Source organism: Gopherus evgoodei, chromosome 2 (assembly GCF_007399415.2).
Source record: "Gopherus evgoodei ecotype Sinaloan lineage chromosome 2, rGopEvg1_v1.p, whole genome shotgun sequence".
Classification (NCBI taxonomy): Eukaryota; Metazoa; Chordata; order Testudines; family Testudinidae; genus Gopherus; species Gopherus evgoodei.
The window spans coordinates 96,939,503-96,958,480 of NC_044323.1; the positions used below are offsets into that span (position 1 = coordinate 96,939,503).

General features: G+C 40.5%; 1 protein-coding gene across 4 annotated transcripts in view; it reads right to left on the reverse strand.

Annotated features, from left to right (window-relative positions):
* Nucleotides 1–18,978, reverse strand: part of EGFR (epidermal growth factor receptor) — a 228,706-nt gene that overhangs the window by 19,328 nt on the left and 190,400 nt on the right. For all 4 annotated transcript variants that reach the window (XM_030551430.1, XM_030551429.1, XM_030551428.1 and 1 more), the window contains 6 exons: nucleotides 18,765–18,800; nucleotides 15,856–15,997; nucleotides 13,369–13,491; nucleotides 11,986–12,084; nucleotides 5,706–5,891; nucleotides 82–237 (listed from right to left, as the gene is read on the reverse strand). In XM_030551430.1, the coding sequence (XP_030407290.1) occupies nucleotides 82–237; nucleotides 5,706–5,891; nucleotides 11,986–12,084; nucleotides 13,369–13,491; nucleotides 15,856–15,997; nucleotides 18,765–18,800 (742 nt within the window). The remainder of the gene's footprint in view (nucleotides 1–81; nucleotides 238–5,705; nucleotides 5,892–11,985; nucleotides 12,085–13,368; nucleotides 13,492–15,855; nucleotides 15,998–18,764; nucleotides 18,801–18,978) is intronic.

An 18,978-nucleotide genomic window follows, 5' to 3' on the forward strand; every position in this document is an offset into this window, starting at 1 on the left:
TTTTAAAATGAAGATTCATACACAAGTGCAAATATCTACATCCAATGAAACACATAAAGATGGTTCTCTGTTACTTCTTACTTTGCCTCCTTCTGCATGGTACTCTTTTTCCTCAGCACCAAGCAGTTTTGCCAGTCCAAAGTCAGTGATCTTCACATGTTGAGGAGTCTTCACAAGGACATTCCTGGCAGCCAGATCACGGTGCACCAAGCGACGTTCTTCCAAGTAGCTCATTCCCTACAATATACGTATGACATGCAATTGGCATACCTCTCTCTCTATCACCTACACTCACTCTGTACAGGAGAGGGGAGGATAAAGGGTCAGATCTGCAGCTTGGGTAAATGGGCACAGCTTGACTGGGATCAAGCCCAAGAAGTCTACATACAGGATGTTACTTTTAACAATGGGCCAAATGCTGCTCTGTGCAACCTGACTGACTTCAGTGTGAGTCAGAGTAGAATTTGGCCACCATGTTCATATACAATGTCGATATACCTACAGGTTAACTTCACATATACTATAAATACATCATTAGACTCTTCTTCCAGTTTAATCAAAAATAAGTAATAATACCAAGCAATTGATTCTCTGCCTCATCGTGGCAGACCCTCTTTTGTAACTGGTAATACTCAGGCATATTGTTCCAGAGATGATGAAAAACAACCAAACAAAAAACCCTGTATTTTTATGTCTGAGTTCAATGACACAGATCTTTTCCAGGTTCCCCTTGAAACAGTTTCAGTAACCCCAGTGAACAGAAAACACTTGACATACTATGTATGCTCTTTTTATACAATTTCCTCTTAGGGAAGAATAGGACATCTTTCTCCATACTGATTGTAAAGCTCTTTCAGGCAGATAAAAGGGTTAATGGTGTTGGTTTACTTTTGTTATGCCATGAACCTAATGTTTATTTCTGACCCTGGAGCTTCCCCCCGTCACCCCTTTGCGTGTGAACTGCGTTAAGAGAGAGAACCATTCAGGTTGTTAAGCTTCTTTCAAGATCCTTTTTAGGAACTACAATCATTCCCTGTTGTTTTTTGAACAGTTAATACAGAAAGCACTTTCAGTCTACACACACAGCACGAAAAGGATCCTATTAACGTGATGACAAAGCACCTGGGGAGTCATTCTCTCTCCAGCTCCCACTCCCATTCTTGCCCCACCATTAAGTTGGACCATCTCCAAATCTTACGGTGAAGTTTCTAAGCAAAACCTCATCAATGTACTAAGGGCGGTTAATGTTGCCAAAATAAACCACCCCAGCAAACTGGCATAATGCCACTATGTAAGTTAACGTAATTGAATAAACGTAACTTTAATGAGCTGAGCTTTTAAAACAAAAAACCTTGAGCTATCAATAAGAAAACAGCCTACATTGGAAAAATCATTTGATCTAGTCTGGAAGAAGAGAATTTTCCTGCTAAATCAGTTTTGGTAAAGAGGTTCAAAGCAGCTGAGAGGCAAGGAATCAGTCTTAGATTAATTTACTTAAGACCTTGATCCTTCAAATACTTATGCACATGCTTAGTGTTACACAGAAGACAATGGGCTGTTCATATATACAGTTAAACACATTCTTAACTGTGTGCAGGATCACGATTTATATATTATAAACCAGAGGACTATAATACACTCTTAAGGCCACTCAACAACTTTTCTTCATATAGAATCATAAAAATGTGGGGTGGGAAGGGACCTGGAGAAGTCACCTAGTCCAGCCCACTACACTAAGGCAGGGCCACGTAAACCTAGACCATCCTTGACAGGTGTTTGTCTAACCTGTTCTTAAAAACATCCAATGATGGGGATTCCACAGCCTCTCTTGGAAGCCTATTCCAGCGCAGTGCTTAACTATCCTTATAGTTAGAAGGTTTTTCTTAATATCTAATCTACATCTCCCTTGCTGCAGATTAAGCCCCTTACTTCTTGTCCTGCCTTCAGTGCACATGAAGAACAATTGATCATCGACCTCTTTATAACAGTCCTTAATATATCCGAAGACTATCATCAGGTCCCCACATCAGTCTTTCTCCTCAAGACTAAACATGCCCAGATTTTTTTTTTAACCTTTTCTCATAGGTCAGGTTTTCTAAACCTTTTATCATTTATGTTGTTCTCTTCTGGACTCTTTCCAATTTGTCCACCTCCTTCCTAAAGTGTAGCACCCAGAATTGTGCACAGTACTTCAGCTGAGGCCTCACCACAGCCAAGTAGAGCTGGACAATTATCTTCCATATCACACTCCTATTAACACACCCCAGAATAATATTCGCCTTTTTCACAGCTGCATCACACTGCTGACTGATATTCAATTTGTGACCCACTATAACCCCCAGATCCTTTTTCAGCATACCACTACCTAGCTAGTCATTCCCCATTTTGTATTGATTGAGTTTAAAGATGGTCTTCAAAATCCTTTTATCTGAAAGCTAGTTATTCTGTACACTAATGAAATATATGAGCCATAACGTTTTTTAAAAAATGATTTCAAAGGCACAGGAAGAGAAACAAAAATAAACGGTGAAAGGGTCTATAAGGGAGCTTGTTTCCTGCTTGTTAGTCAAGAGAGATGAACAGATTTGCTAGGATTTACAGAAAAACAACAGTGTGGGTTTTTAAAGAAGCAGATCATGTCCAAAAACTGGACAAGATTTATGAATGTAGTAACAAAGAAAATGTTGATAGGAGAAATTATAAACATTATTTATGTGGATTTTAAGAAGAGCATCTAGTAAAGAACCACACAAAAGACTATGATAGACAGTCAGTAGCTGTGAAGATGGAAGTTGCTCTGAGTTGGAGGGTGAACTGGCATGAAAATCAAACAGACGCTAACAATTGTGAATGGTAACAGTTCAGATGCACAGAAGAGTGTAACTAATGAGATGTCACAATTTTAGGACCAGTTTTGTCCCCATAGAAATTAATAATGGGGAAGATGGGAAATGTAGTGAGGAGATAAAATCTCCAAAAATGGCAAAATCAGGAAGGTGCTGTAATCAGTTTAAAATTAGACAGGTGAGAAACAGGGGTGGTTTGCATGATATTCTGAATAAAGTTTATTGACCGTATTGTGTTCAGTACATTACAAAAGTCTTAGAGGGAAAAGGAGCTGTGTAGTTTGTGGATACATCTCTGAAGTTTTCAGTATGTTTATCAAAAGCAAACCATAGCAGGCAAAACTTGGAATGTGTACAAAGTCTCAGGGGATTAAGAAGAAGTGTGCAATGTGTTCTGGTTAAATTAAAAACAGATAGTACAGAAAAGAATATAATGCAACCAGAGGGTTACAGGGACATGAGCATCTTAGAGATTGTTAGTATCATTAAGAAAGATAACAAACTACATCTATTGCTTCCTCCCTTTAGCTCCCCCCTCCCAACCACTTCCTAATGATTACGGTGATCAGACAGCAACTGTAAAAAAATGGGATGGGGGTGGGAGGGAAATAGGCACCTATATAAGAAAAAGTCCCCCAAAACAGGACTGTCCTTATAAAAACGAGACATCTGGTCACTCTACTAATGACCCATGTTGCGATGCTATTTAAAAATGAGATAACTGTTCTTCATCCTCCTGCACTTTAAAATGGCTAAAGGGATTTTGCTCCAGCTTTCCAAAAAAGTCACTTTGGAACTAGCCTAACCATAGAAATAGTCCTCAAGGGGGATGATTCACTTAGTGACTGAAAATGGGATGTTATAAGAGGAACTATTCTACCACCTTAATAATGGGTACACATAGTAACTGCTGTAATACAGGGATTTAGAAAAAAAAGATGGAAAGGTTATGTGCTTCCCAAGCTCCTTATCTTTCTTCTCCCCTTTTCCTCATTCTAGACATTCAACCACTATTTTGCTTCCAGGACAAATCCTTCTATAAAGAAAGGAAAATGCTGACTTAGCTGTGGGTAATTTTGTTGGAATCTACCTCATTTTCTTCTTTGTCATGAGCTACAGTAGCTTAGTTTTATTTACTTAGTTATTTAATCAGGTCTGTAAATCTGCATTACATGGGACAGAATAATTTATGAAGATAACTCTATTTAAAGAACATCCCAGGACTGACTGTAAGATCATGACTTTGCATATGCCATCAATAAATGATGACAATGAGCCAATATATCTTGTTGGCTAATGATTTTCCTTGTAAACAACATTACTTTAATTTCTAGTGATCCACTATGTGCTCTGTGCAGTCCCAGTTCATGCTTATACAATGCTGAAATGTTGACTTACTCTACTATGCACCTATTTTATATATTGAATTGCTCTATTGTGCACTGATTTTATATTAACTGTAACTCCAGCTATTTTCTCCACATTCTTTGGGTTAATAATATACAAATGCATGAAAAATGGGTACGTGGATATACAGTCGGTGCTGTAAATGACACACTATGAAATGTTAACACAGCAGATGCAAGCTTCTACTGGATAGAGAGATTACTGATGCTGCTGGTTCTCTCTTTTGTAAGCACAGGGAATCTCCAAGTTACTGTTTTTCCTTCTGCTAATTTGGACACTCTTTCCTGTCTTTATCCACAGACATCTCTCATGTCCTTCCCACGCTAATTACGTTTTTCAAGGTGTACACCAAAGCTACAGAGGCAGTCTATTGATGTTGTACAGTTTAAATGAAAATGTCAGAGCAAGGGTTTCAATCAAATTACAGAAATATGAATGTAAACAAAGTTTGAACAGGTTGTTCAAATGCGACACCTTGCAAATGGCTATGATCACTGAACATTAAAAAATGTTACAAAACCTCATGCTTGTGAGAGGTGTAGCATGGACTGCATAGGAAAAAGACCTTCTCTGTTTATACAAAAAAAAAAAAAAGAGAGCCTAGGTAGGAGCAGTACAATATCCACTACACTGCCCTGTCATGGTGACACAGCCTTAATATGGAGGATTACTTCTAAGGGCTAGAGAATATCATTTAGTCTCCATGCTGCCTTTCCTCCTTTGTCTCTGTGCTGAATCTAACGTTTCAATTTGTGCCAAATGTGATAGTGATTTTGTTATATGGATACATGTCCACTGGAACTGGGCTAAGTATACCAACTTATTGCACACAAGCTACAGAAGAACCACCTAGTGGCACTGTCTTTCAGTCATAAACAACCAGCATCAGAATGAGCTGGTGTTTTAGTAGCAAAGGGCTCTGCATTTGATCACCATTCCTCTGCAGTCAGCAAAAGCAGGGCATTAATCTCCAACACAGAAGAGATTTCACCATCACATTTGCCCTGCAACACAGCATGACAGAAACAGCGTTTTGGAATGAACCATTTATGGATTATTGGAGGAGTAGCATGGTACTGCACAGGACTGACAGTGAAGAACTGCAACAGTGAAGACAGTGCCACGTTCTAATCCCTCCTGCTGCCACTAATTTACTGCATCACATTTGGGCAAATCATTCAATTGCAATCTGTGCAAGTTTCATCACTTGCCAGTGGTGACAACCCTGCACTGTCCAGGAATATTCTGAGGATCAGTTAATATTTACACAATGGTTTGAAAATCTAAAGCACTACACAAAAAGTATTGTTATCTTTAATAACAAGTACAACAAGCCTTTCTATTCTCACGTGAAATACAAAGACTGAGAGGATAGCTAGATTACATACTTTTGGATCTCTTGGTTCTGTTTATGATCAGAGTTTTGGACGGATTGTGCTGCCATTCATTTACCTTTGCAATCTGCACACACCAGTTGAGAAGGTACTGGGAGCCAATGTTGTCCTTGTGCTCTCGGATGTAGTCAAGGAGGCAGCCATAAGGCATAAGCTGTGTGATAAGCTGGACGGTAGAAGTAAGGCAGATTCCCAGCAAGCGGCACACATGGGGATTGTCAACGCTAGCCATCACATAAGCTTCCTGATCAGAAAAAGAGAAGACATCCTGAAACAGTCCCTTCATGTATGAGAGAAATATTAGGATGCAAGACCTGATTACTGAACCTTTTTATAAAACGTTGGGTCTCTAATGCATATTTCCCACTGCACTGAGAGGTGTCCTGATTCTGAATGTTGAGAAATCATTTAAAATGGCACCAGGGCCACCCATTTTCCTGATTTTTGTATACCAAGCAGTGTGTTCAGTGCAAACTTCCAGAGACAAAAACCTAACAGGACTTAATAATTTCAAATTTTATGGGAGCTGCTAGGTGCCCAGCATTTTTGAAAATCAGGAAGCATATTTAGCAGCCTAAATGAGGCTTTTGGAGCCTAATTTTAAGCAACCATTTTTGAAAGTCTTGGACCTGTTGGTAAAGCTTTTTTATGTGTTATGGCAATGTGAGCAATATAATGAAGGTGTTTATAATGCATTTTTATACAGTTGGGAGCCAGGATGAAATCAGCCTTCCATCAGAACAGCTTTGTAATTAGATAGAACTTTAGGGCCTGATTTTCAAAAATGTGTGAGCTACTGCTCACCTACTATGTGCATTCATTAACATGATCATGCCAAAAATAAATATCTATCAAGGTTTTGTGCATGCAATGGCCAGTTATGGCATTCAGTTATTAACTTCCAGTGTAGGTTTTTCCCCCTTCTCACTCCTGACTTTAGAGCATCTTTGGGTCTATTTTTTAAACAGGGACTTCCATTTTTTGCAAGCTAGTTTTCACACTCCCTGTAAACTACAAGCACAAAGTTATTCACTCAAAAATGGAGGTACTATGGAAAAATCAGTTTTAATGTTTAGCCATCATATTTTTACTTGTTTTTGTTTCTAATCTACAGGATATTGCTTTTGGTTATTCTTTTAATACAGAACTAAGTGGGAAATTTTCCACGCAGTGAACTTTTAGGTCAGCATTTAAATCAGCATCTGGAATGACATCAGACACCAACTAATCATCCCTTGACAGTTAGCAGCCCAAAACAAGCATGCAAGCAAACAATGTCAAGATACTTCTGAGGTGGAGGTAGAAAATATTCTGCTCTTTACAAAGGCTTAAGAAATGCAATATGATAGCAGTTTAATAATTATCTAACGGCCTTTTAACAGATGGTACCTAGTTGTGAGGCTGGCAGGGGGTTATTGTTAAAAGCACATTTAAGCAATGACATTAAAAAAATCTGAAATCCATGAGCAATATTTTCCTTTGCCACTGCACTGTTATTTCACATTGCCAGCCTAAGGATGATGTGTGTTACTGACACATGATATTTATTACATGATACTGAGGTAATGATGTTGAGAGATCTGCTTTGAGGGATAACTCTGTTTTTTGTTTGACACATAACCACCCTCAAGATGCCCTTTACAAAGAGTTCCTGGACAGAAGGATCACAGAAGATTACTATAGAACTGGATAAAGAATGATCAACTTACTACAAAATATTAAAACTAACCTATAGAATTCTAGTTGAAGGATATAATTGCCAATTAAATTCTACATAGTTTAAAAATTTGAAGCAAAGCATGTCATTCTCTACTAAATTATACAGGTTTTCAGATTAATTTGTATAGAATCTCTTGGTTCATGCCTCACGCATTCTATAAGATGATTCCATATGAACACAGGCCTAATTATGTTCATCCCAATGGGCTTAAAAACCATGTAAGCACAGCAATAAAGAAAGTCTGTTTCTTGTACTGTTTCCTGTTTAGTCTCAGATCCATATTGAATTCATTTTAGCTCAATGAAAACTGCAAGCTCAGAGCTGTTCTCACTGCCCATCTGCTTCACAGCCTACAAGGAGCAGACTTCAAGACTGGGAAATTGGGAACTGAATGTGTGGAGTGGGTGTATGGGCCACATGGAGTATGGAGCTCTTCCAGGATTTGACACTGCCTATTAAATCTGATACTGCAAAGTAAAATAGGCCATAGCCTCTTTGAAGAACCACTGAACTTATAATGGAACCATTGTGCAGTCACAGGTTTCTTTAAATATTTTACTAAATTAAAGCAAGTCTTTGTTTCAATTATTTATCTTGGAAATCTCTGAGGTACGCTCTGACCTGCTCCAACTATGCATGGTATTTTGTAACAAATCTCCTGAATTAGCCCTGCCCTAATAAAGCCAACGAGAGTTGTTGCTGGAGAATAAACTGGGTTATATGAACAAATGCTGTTTTACATGCTAAATACCTAGCCATTCTTCTTACAGAAAGTGGCTAATTAATTAGCCACTATCTCCAAGGGATCAGTGACCTTGGAGAGTTGTTCAGTAAAATCTGTTTGAAGTTCTGTTTATTTCTCTGTCTCGCTGCTTCCATCGCTTTGTATCTTTTATTTTCCTGTGAAATGTGGAATGAATTCCATCAACTAAGTCATCTAAAAAGTAAACAGTGCTAAAAATGGTAAGAACCGCTTGCTAAGAGTCCTACTTCAATGGGAAAAAGAAAAAAAGATCATGTGGAGATATCTGAACTTTTAAAAAAAAAATAGCACTTTGATATCTCAGAAGAGCACACATGCCACAATCTACTGTCCTGCTATGGGAATAGCTTGATCTGCTGAACGCCGAGGCAATCATTTTGGCTCATTAATTAACCCTTCCTTCACTCTATGTGAATTTAGTACAATTAGGTCCAAGGCAGCTTTTGTCAAGTTTGTATTATCTTCTCCATGACAGTTTACATCAGCTTTTTAATGTCCTTTTTATTTCTGTTATTAAATGAGGCTAAAAATATTCCATGAGGGGGAATATCAGTGAGTTTTCCTTTTGCCATAGGTTTTTCTGAAGCAGGGGTTTGACAGCATGGTTGCATCCTTTGTGTCTGCCTGTTAGAGGGCAGATACATGGATGGGGTTTGTGAATACATAGCCAGCTTTTAGTAAAACAATGTAAATCAGCAGGGATTTTGTTTGACATATTAGTCCTGAAAGTAACCACCTTTTCTTTTGTATTTCAACAGGATATGTATAAAATGATGTGCCATATCAATACACTAAAACATATATGAAATAGAAAGGTTTTCTAGGATGAAATGAGGATGCAAAAGTGCTTTATTGTAAGTGGTCCATAGCTAAGGTTGCCCAATACTTTTCCATTGTGAGACCATGTTTTCAGTTGCTTATCATTTTGGAAAACTTTAATCATTTAGGCTGAAATTTTCCAGTCTCGGGCTGATTTTTTTGTTGTTGTTATTGTTGTTGAAAGTTTCAGCTAAAATAGTTCCATCACTTCTGAGACTGAGGGTAGGGAAAAATATAGTGTTTTGCCCACGTTTAAAAAAAAAATGCTTGCAACCATTTCATTGAGAAGCTCTAGCACCTCCATGCTTTTGGGGCAGGATCTTGAAATTTGGCAGAGGGATTGCCATGGTGCCAGGGAAATGTCTTTTGCCATTCCCGTGAACATTTTCCCAAATTACCCAAGTTACAAGCTTCTGAGAAATCACAGTTTGCGCATACTGAGTAGAGACTTGTTAAGAGTTTGTAAGCTAAAATCTCTGGAGTGTCCAGTTGCAGTGAGCACACACAGCCTCTCACAGCTATGTATGTGCTGATCAGACTGTGCACACACCAGTCCCACTGAGCTACTGAGCGTGCTCCAGTCCAGGGCTCATACAAATAGTATGTGATCATGTAATTCAGTGATATTCAGACTGCGGCTCTCAAGCAGCAAGTGGCTCTTTAATGCGTCTCCAGTGGCTCTTTGCAGCAAGTGATATTAAAACACTGCGTGATTTAATTATTAACCAGTCTCAGTTATTAACCAATCAGAAGGCTTTTACTATGTTATTAACCAATTAAATTATCAACTTGCACTGAGTTATTGAACTTATTTGCTGTGAGATACATAAACTAAATATTTCCCCAGTCTTTTGGGTAATGTTGACTGCTAATCTGGCTCCTGAACCACTGAGGTTTGAGTATCACTGATGTAATTAAAGACTGTGCCATAAAATGCATACACACACAGGGGTTGCATGAGCAACCTTTATACTGGCATCTCCTAACCTTTGCTTATGTTTCAAGCTTCATGTTCTTTTAATATAACTTTTTTGGATGAAGTAAAGTGTATGTGTATATATGCATACAAGTTAGGCTCAAACAGCAAAGTTCAGATTTCCCTCCATACCAGATTGTTCCCTGAGCTCAAGGATCCCTGGATCTGGGTTTATAGTTCATCGATTGTAAATGTATGTATATTTCATCACTCACAGATATTTACAGCATATGCTTACATTTTTTTTCTACAAAATGTACACCATGATCTCCAAGAAAGGGGCAGTACATTGTTGAGCAGCTCTTGGAGCAGCCTTGGGAGGCAGACTGTGACTCAGAATCTCAAGGATCCCTGGATCTGGGTTTATAGTTCATCGATTGTAAATGTATGTATATTTCATCACTCGCAGATATTTACAGCATATGCTTACGTTTTTTTTTCTACAAAATGTACACCATGATCTCCAAGAAAGGGGCAGTACATTGTTGAGCAGCTCTTGGAGCAGCCTTGGGAGGCAGACTGTGACTCAGAATCACACTCCATCCCCCGTTTCCCCCCTGCTCAGTGTGGAAGGTACCCTGTACCAGATCTAAACCTTGTGCAATGTACCTCCCCTTCCAGGCTGGAGCAGATAGTGCCTGGGGCTTGGGAAGGGGTCAAGATAAAGACCAGCTCTACTTGTGAGTCACTGAGTGTCTATCTTGTCCAAGCATATTAGAAGTGGAATTCATACGAGTTTTTTTTCCCCTTTGTAATTATGGGCTAGATCCAAGAGAGAAAATAAAATCCAACTGGCTTCTGTGGTCCCTGGATTTGTTCACAACGCCAGATGATTTTTCACAGTTTCCGTGGCACATGAGCCAGACAGATTTCTTTTTTAAACATTTCATTTAGTCCTATGTAACCATGCATTTAACCCTATGATACTCTGAAATATCAGGATCCAAAGAGCATTAGTGATCATTATTATTGTTATAATTTGTATTACCATAGCACATAGGAGCCCCAGTCACATACCTGGGCCCTACTGTGCTAGGTGCTGTACAAATACAGAACAAAGAGATAGTCTCTGCCTTAAGCTCAGTTTAACATGCCCCTTAGCACCAAATCAAGGTCCCTGTGCACAGTGTTAATGACCTATGCACAAAGAGGTCCATGGGAGGTAAAGGGAATGCAATGGTACCCACCGACCAGCCACACAGAGTGGCTGCAGGATTTGGCTGGCCTGGTTAAGGATGTGCCAGTTGTCAACAGATGTTGATCTTTTAATGGTGACTGCTGTATCTCAAAACCACACTTTTCAGGGGATGCACAGCAGGCACAGAGTGGAATTATTAGCCTAAAATAGTCATCTTCATTCCATTTTAAAATACCATCAGCTATTCTGCTGCTAGTAAAATAGCTTAACAGTGTTTAGAGCTAGATCCTGTAACTTCTGTAAAGCCCTGAGGAGTTGGGAGAGCAACTGGAGAGATTGTGTCACATTATTATCTTTGTCCAGTCTTATTTGAAAGATCTCAAGTGATTGGGCTTTCACACTTTTCTCTTGGCAGATTATTCCATTGTCTAACAGATATCACTGTTAGAATGTTTTAATGGATAATCTGTCTTAATTTCAGATTTTAAAATTTCACGTCAGTACTGCTTGTACCATTTAAGGTAGGATTTTCAAAAGCGCTCTGCTTTTGGTCTAACTCTGCCCTCACTGAAGTCAATGGTAACCCCCCCCACTGACTACAATGAGAGCAGATGGGTCTCCTACTGAGTTCAGTGGGAGCAGGGTTAAAAGGCTCTGCAACTTCCCACCATTTACCTACATATATACACCCTTCAAGTATTTGTATACAATTATCTCGGTCTTTTTTCCACACCAGCTCACTATATCTGGCAATAGGAAACCCTGATTTGAAAATCAGCCCTTCAAAGGCTAAAGATGTCTTATGCACTTGATATAAATGCAAAGCAAATGTCATCAGTGCTACATCTTCCTCTTATTTTTCCTCTTATTAAGACAACCACTAGCAAAGATTTAATAGTACCAAATAGAGATGAAAACTCACATCAAGTATTTCCTTGTTGGCTTTTGGGGAGGTAGCCTCTCTCAATTCCTTAATAGCAACAGGAATTTTAACCTTCTCTCCTTCCGGAATCCAGAGCCCCTATAAAAGAAGAAGAAAGGTGACCTAGGTCCTTAATCCAGTGATTCACTATCACTGAGGTAATTGCAAATGCTTGTTTTTACATTTATACGTATGCTGTTTTCAGACCAGACAAACATTCTAAGCAGGCAGCGAAGGAGGTATATAGCAGTCACCCTCTCTGGGTAGACTCCTGTTAATGGAGTGGCATCTGTCTCAATCTCTTGGGCCTGATTTTCAAAAACATGCATGTGCAATTACCTTGAGTCACATGTGTAAAGAGCCCAGAAGATGCATAAATGGCAATATGTGTGCACCAATATCTAATCAGTGCTAACAATCATGGCAATTCTACACATGAGTTGGACACAACTGGACACTACTAGTCTTTGCTGAACTTGTTTTTCACTATGTTGATTATTGCGTCACTTCTAATTTATCAGCTGCTGAATGATGGGAACCAGGGTTTTCTCATGTGAAACTAAATTTCAGCCAGCCTGCTCCAAGGGTTACACAATAATCCAATCCTTAATATATAGTATGAGAAGTAAATTCACGTCAGAATGGTTTCTTGTTCATCGTCTATTGTATTACATAGTCACTTAGGCAAGGGGTATTTGGGGTCAAAAGGGCAAATCCTCAAAAGCACCCAAGGGATTTGCATTCCTAAATTTCTTAGGCACATCTGCCCCCCGAGTATCTAAATTTAAAATTTGATAAGTGAATCTATAGTTTACATTTCATAACCAAATGGTGTAAAACAACCCTCAAGCTTCCTCACTGAGAAATTTTTTAGAGAGATACTCTCTAGAGAAGGAAGAATAATGGGACTGTGGAGGGGGGAGGGAAATCATTCTGCACAGCAATAAAATAGAAAGGCTCCAGTTGCTTTTCTGTAACCCCGTGGGGTTCTTTTGACCCAATAAAAGTGATCCACAAATAAAAAGAGAAGATAAAAAAATAAAAATTCTGCTTAGCACAGTAGACTGAATTGGCCATACTTTGATTTCTCTTCTTAACATTTTAACATCCCTAAGAAAGTATTTCTGGCAGTGGTACTTTTTAAAATAGACACATCAGCTCCATATTCAGCTGTATGACTCTCGTAAGATCTTATGAAAAACTTCTTGTGTGTTCTCTCTCTCAATCTCTCACACACGCAGATTCACACATCTACTTTACCTGGCCCAAGCTAAAGATGATTTGAAAATAACTCAAAAAACCCATGACTATGTTTTCAGCTTTCAATGCATACACTGTTTAGATGGCTTTGTGTGTGTGGTGAGAAAAACATGGTGGTCTTACCTTATAAACAGTACCAAAAGCTCCAGAGCCTAGAACTTTGACCTTTTTAAATTCTGTTTCCTTTAGAATCCTCAGAAGAGCTTGGTTTGGCGCCTCGCCACTTGGTGTTAGAGGTTCAACAAGCTATTGTGTACAAAGGAATTGGACTTTAGAAAGTTATACTGTAGAGGAGGAAAGCAAGCAGAACACAACTATTGAAACTGAGCAAAAACTGTTGGTACACCTCTACCCCAACATAACGCTGTCCTCGGGAGCCAAAAAAACTTATTGCATTATAGGTGAAACCGTGTTATGTTGAACTTGTTTTGATATATATGGAGATATACCTATCTCATAGAACTGGAAGGGACCCTGAAAGGTCATCAAGTCCAGCCCCCTGCCTTTACTAGTAGGACCAAGCACTGATTCTCTGCCCCAGAAACCTAATTGGCCCCCTCAAGCACTGAACTCATAACCTTGGGTTTAGGAGGCCTATGCTATCCCTCCCCACCATTGGGGTACGCAGCCCCACCCCTGGAGCACTGCTTTACTGCGCCATATCTGAATTCGTGTTATATTGGGTCGTGTTACATCGGGGTAAAGGTGTAAAAGTAAATTTTGTCCCACATGAAGTAAACATGGGGTAAATTCTGCTCTGACTTACATCTATAAAAATCTAGAGTATTTCCAGAGTTCATGACTTCAGTGGAGATACTCCAGATTTACACCTGTGTAAATGAGACAAGAATGAACTCCATGGAATTATTAAACCAGATTGATGTAGCATAAGTGAGAGCAGAATGTGATCTTGGCATGGTAACTAAAATTTTAAAAGAAAGTGGAGAGATGTTATTGTTCATTTTAGGATGTAAAATTTATACCCTTAAAACATGCACATAATGTTGACCAATTTAATTAAAGATTCATTTCTAAAAATAAGCCAGAAGTTAACTATCTACATTTTACAAGATTACACTGTGGTCACCCTGAAACTTTGTAGCTTTGCCTTGCTTAACTAGATGAATTTACTATGGTATTAGAGGTAGTTTCTATACTTAGTATAGGGAATTACTGCAAATGCTAAGGGAAGATTATCTAGTTATCCAGGCAAAAAAGGAGGTTTTAAGTTGACTAATAGATTTTATTTATTTGATCTGAATTTTGTTGCACTATTTTTTCTAAAGAAACAACAAATGATTTCCCTCATATGACAGAAATTAGGTGCTTTTCTAACATTTAAAGTTCTCTTTTACTACCGTCTTGTTGTGTCCTTCTCCTGAATAGCTTTCCTAAGTGGAAGCCCACATTTAGCCTGATACAGATCTGTTTTCTGCATGCCAGCCATTTTCCTGTTTCAGTTAACGATTCTCATATTAAGGAGTACAAAATGTATAATGTGAACCAAACACAATATGTGCTATAACACTACAACTGCAGAATATGGAGGCTCTTAAAAGGTTGCTAGGTAATGTAGCAAAACGTAGGGCAGTTTCGGGACTTTTATCACTTGACTTTGCAAAGCTAGCGAGGGAAGCAGGGTGTTCAGTAGAACCGTGAATACAATTTGCTAGTAGCTTGGAAGGAGAAAGGGAAGAGTTGTACCTGATTTGTTTTGATCCTGAATAATGCATTTTGGTGTTTCACATGTAAAATACTCAGAGGATAATACTATAACCCGTATGAAGTCTATACTATGCAGCGTATAAAGTTTAGTACAAGAAGCATGAAAGCCCAGTTCTCATCCAGCATGGTAAACACATTGTCTTGCAACGGCTTTAAGGGAGATTTCTACATTCAGGATGACATTCTTGTCCATGTGGATGGTTGGTACGAGTAATCTCTCAGGTTATCACTCCCTGCACTGAATATACTGTAGCCAATAGTATAATAAAAGACTTCTGTTTTCACTATTGTTAAGCTCAAGTTTAGAAAGCTATAGTATTCCAAAAAATAAGGCATGAATGGAACAGGGCAACTGAAGGCAACGTTGGCTTTGAAACTGAAAGTTAGTCCATCAAATTCTGTTCATGCTGTGTGCTCCAGAACAGAACCCATCTTAGCCTCCCAGAGCTGTGCTGGCTCTGCAGCACTAACAGGAGTAACGAGTAGTAAAAACGGCCAAAAAAAAAATCCCTTATTTTTGTCACTAGAGTAAGCAGATCATAACAGGGTAGTATTTTCAAAAGCACCTAAGTGACTCAGCAGCCTAATTCCCAATAACTTTCAGTGGAAATCAGGCACCCAACTCACCTGTGAGCTATTGCAATTTTTATCCATCAAGATAAGATCTGAGATTAAGTAATATGGTGTCATATTCACATAGTCACTTTTCTAAGTAGAACTGCAGATAACATGTTATCCAAACACCAGATAATATTGTACTTTATGTTTGTACCAGGGTGATGTTAGGGCCACTATATTTTGAGCTAATAAAACAGCTCTTTCTGAGATGCTGCGGCACATCAACAAAGTTGGTCAATATATTTAGAAACCGTCTACAATACATACCTCCCTTTCCTGAAGCAGCCTGCGCAATGTACGCTTTCTAACTATGTGACGTCTGCGCATGTAAAGCCCTATCACCAAGGCTATCACAACCAAACAAAGGATACTTCCCACAACACCAGCTGCAATGGATGGGATTTTGGAGCTAGAAGACAAAAAAGGGGAAAGAGGTCTGTTTTGGTATTAGAAATAACAGCATTCCACATTAGAAACATGATCAGTTGAAGGCTTCAGATCAGTTTTGATCTGCTTACATTCAAGCAACATGGGTGTCAATATTCTGAAGTTTTTCATTTAGTGTCTGTGGGGTTTTATATAGAGCTGTTTACTTTTTTTTTTAAACTTCAAAATGGCTTCAGATGCAGGTTTGAAATAGAACAGTATATATTTTTTCCAAATGCTTTCATTAAACCTTTATGGAAACTATTTTTGAACATTTTCTTTGACTGAAAACAGGGGTTCAAGAACATTTTCAATAAAAATTTAGAGTAAATGTGGGGAAAAATGTGAAATTTTGAAAAAAAAAAGCCAACAGTTTTGCATTAAATTTTTTATTAAAAAGAACGACCATTCTTCAATGAAAAAAAACTTCATTTGAAAATTTTTGACCTTGTCTACTGGAGGTATATATGTATTTAATCTCTTGATTCCTTTTTTCCAGCCTTTTATTGTGCAGAATTTTATAAGTAATTGAGACCCTAAAATATGCTTTGGTCTTAAACAGCCAAATTAATATATTTCTCATGTTAATCTAGGATTTGTGAAACCATTGTCACGGTCTCTTTATATTCTGCATATCACTATCTGCTCAAATAGTTTTAAAACCGTTTTGAAGAGACACTGTATGGTAACTGGATGGTGACTGACTTACTCTTTCTGTTTGTCTTGATGATTTTAAAACTGTTATTTCAAAATATGAACAGAATTTTGCTTTCAGATTCTCACAAAGGATCTTCCCTCAGAAACAATGCACTTGAAGTACACAGATCTCTCACTGACAGCACCAAGAATCCCATTCATCTAGGCCAGGGGTTGGCCACCTTTGGCACGCGAGCCGATTTTGCCTGGCATGCAGCTGCTAGCTGGGGTCACAGCCAGATGTGTGAACGGAACTCCAGGCCGGCAGAGGCAGAGCGGGGTCGGCGGCCGGGACCCCAGACCTCCAGCAGGCACGCCCCCCGACTCTCCCCTCACCGCCGGGGCATGGGGCCCTGAGCCTGCTGCAGGAGGGGCGGCAGTGGCGGCTCACAGTCCTAGGAGCTGCGGAGCCCGAGTGCGGTGAGGGGGAAGCTGGGGGGCACACGAGGACCGCTGCCCACATGCATCTGCTGCCCTGGGGGGGCACCAGCCGCAGCCCGGGAAGGTGTGCCCCCCACCTCTCCCCACACCGCACTCGGGTTCTGCAGCTCCTGGAAGTGTAACCCGCCGCTGCTGCTACCCCTCCTGCAGCTCCCTCGCTCCCAACTGCCTCAGCAATCCAGGTGGAGTTTTGCCTCCACGTGGAGCCAGCGTCTGACTGGCATGGGCCTGGTAAGGGTAGTCGTGGGGGGCAGTCAGGGAGCAGGGGGAGGGCTGGATGGGTCAGGAGTTCTGGGGGTCCTGTCAGGGGGTGGGGAGTGGTTGGATGGGGTGTGGGAGTCCCCAGGGGTCTGTCTGGTGGTGGGGGTGTGGATATGGGTTGAGGCAGTCAGGGTGGGAGGGTCTCAGGGAGGGGGCAGTCAGGGGACAAGGAACAGGGATGCTTAGGTAGGGGGTGGGGTTCTGGGGGGAAGTTAGGGGCAGGGGTCCCAGGAGGGGTCAGTGAGGTGACAAGGAGTAGGGGAGGGGTTGGGGGTTCTGACCGGGGCAATTGGGGTGGGAAGTGGGAGGGAGTGGATGGGGGTGGGGCTAGGGCAGGGCTCTCTCCTCTTTTTTGATTGTTGAAATATGGTAACCCTAGACGAGGGGGGAGCCGGGGGGTGCATAGGGACTGGTGCCTGCATACATCCACTGCAGCCCGTGGGAGCCCCCGAGGAGGTGCCGGGCCACAGCCTGGGCAGGACGGGTGGGGGGCGCAGCTGCTCCGTGCTAGCGGTGCCGCCGCCTCTGCAGGGCTGCTGCCCCCCTGCACCTTGCCAGCTCCTCCATGGCTGGGGGTCGCGGCTGCCAGAAGCGGAACGCTCTGGCTCTCTGGTGCCTCCGGAAGGCGGCTCCTCCCTACCGAGCTGCTACTCGGAAAAGCCAGTGGCAGGGCCACCTGGGTGGGGTGGCGAGGGCTTGTGGGGGGGGCTGTGCACCCTCCAGGGGAGTTCAGGGGGGAGAAAGGGCGGGAACCTGGTCTGGGGAGCAGCTCCTGGGCATGGCTGGCCCCTGGGGTCTATAGAGGCTCGTTGGGATTTGCCCCTCAATGAACTGATGTGTGTGTGTGTGTGGGGGGGGGCACAAGGTGGAAGTTTTGCCTAGGGCACAAAATATCCTTGCACTAGCCCTGCCCCGGGGGGGTGTGCATGCCAGGTTAAGAACCACTGCATAAACTGATAAGATCTGCATTTTAATTTAATTTTAAATGAAGCTTCTTAAACATTTTAAAAAATTTGTTTACATCCAACAATAGTTTATAGACTTATAGAGAGAGACCTTCTAAAAACATTAAAATGTATTGCTGGCATGCAAAACCTTAAAATAGAGTGAATAAATGAAGACTTGGCACATCACTTCTGAAAGATTGCTGACCCGTGCTCTAGGCCCTCAGCTAGCGAAGCACTAAAGCACTCGAGTAGTCTCATTGGCTTCAATAGGACTATTCACATGCTTAAAGTTAAGGACATGCTTCACTGAATCAGGGCACTACTGTGCAGTGTCCAGTACAAAAATGCAAATATGGATATGTTCTTCCCAACCATATCATTAATTGTGATGAATGCAATAATTACCCCAATGGACAGCCTTCAAGACCTGGTCCTTTGCACCTGTAAAAAATGATAATTACAAATATATATTAGCATAAGCACCTACTCTGGAATAACTGTATTGTCATTCACAACTTACCTTTTTAAAAAGCTGTCTGAATATTAACTTTCTGATTAATAATTATCAAACTTTTTGGGAGTATTATTTTGAAAGCTTTGCTGCAGAATCAGGGTCCAC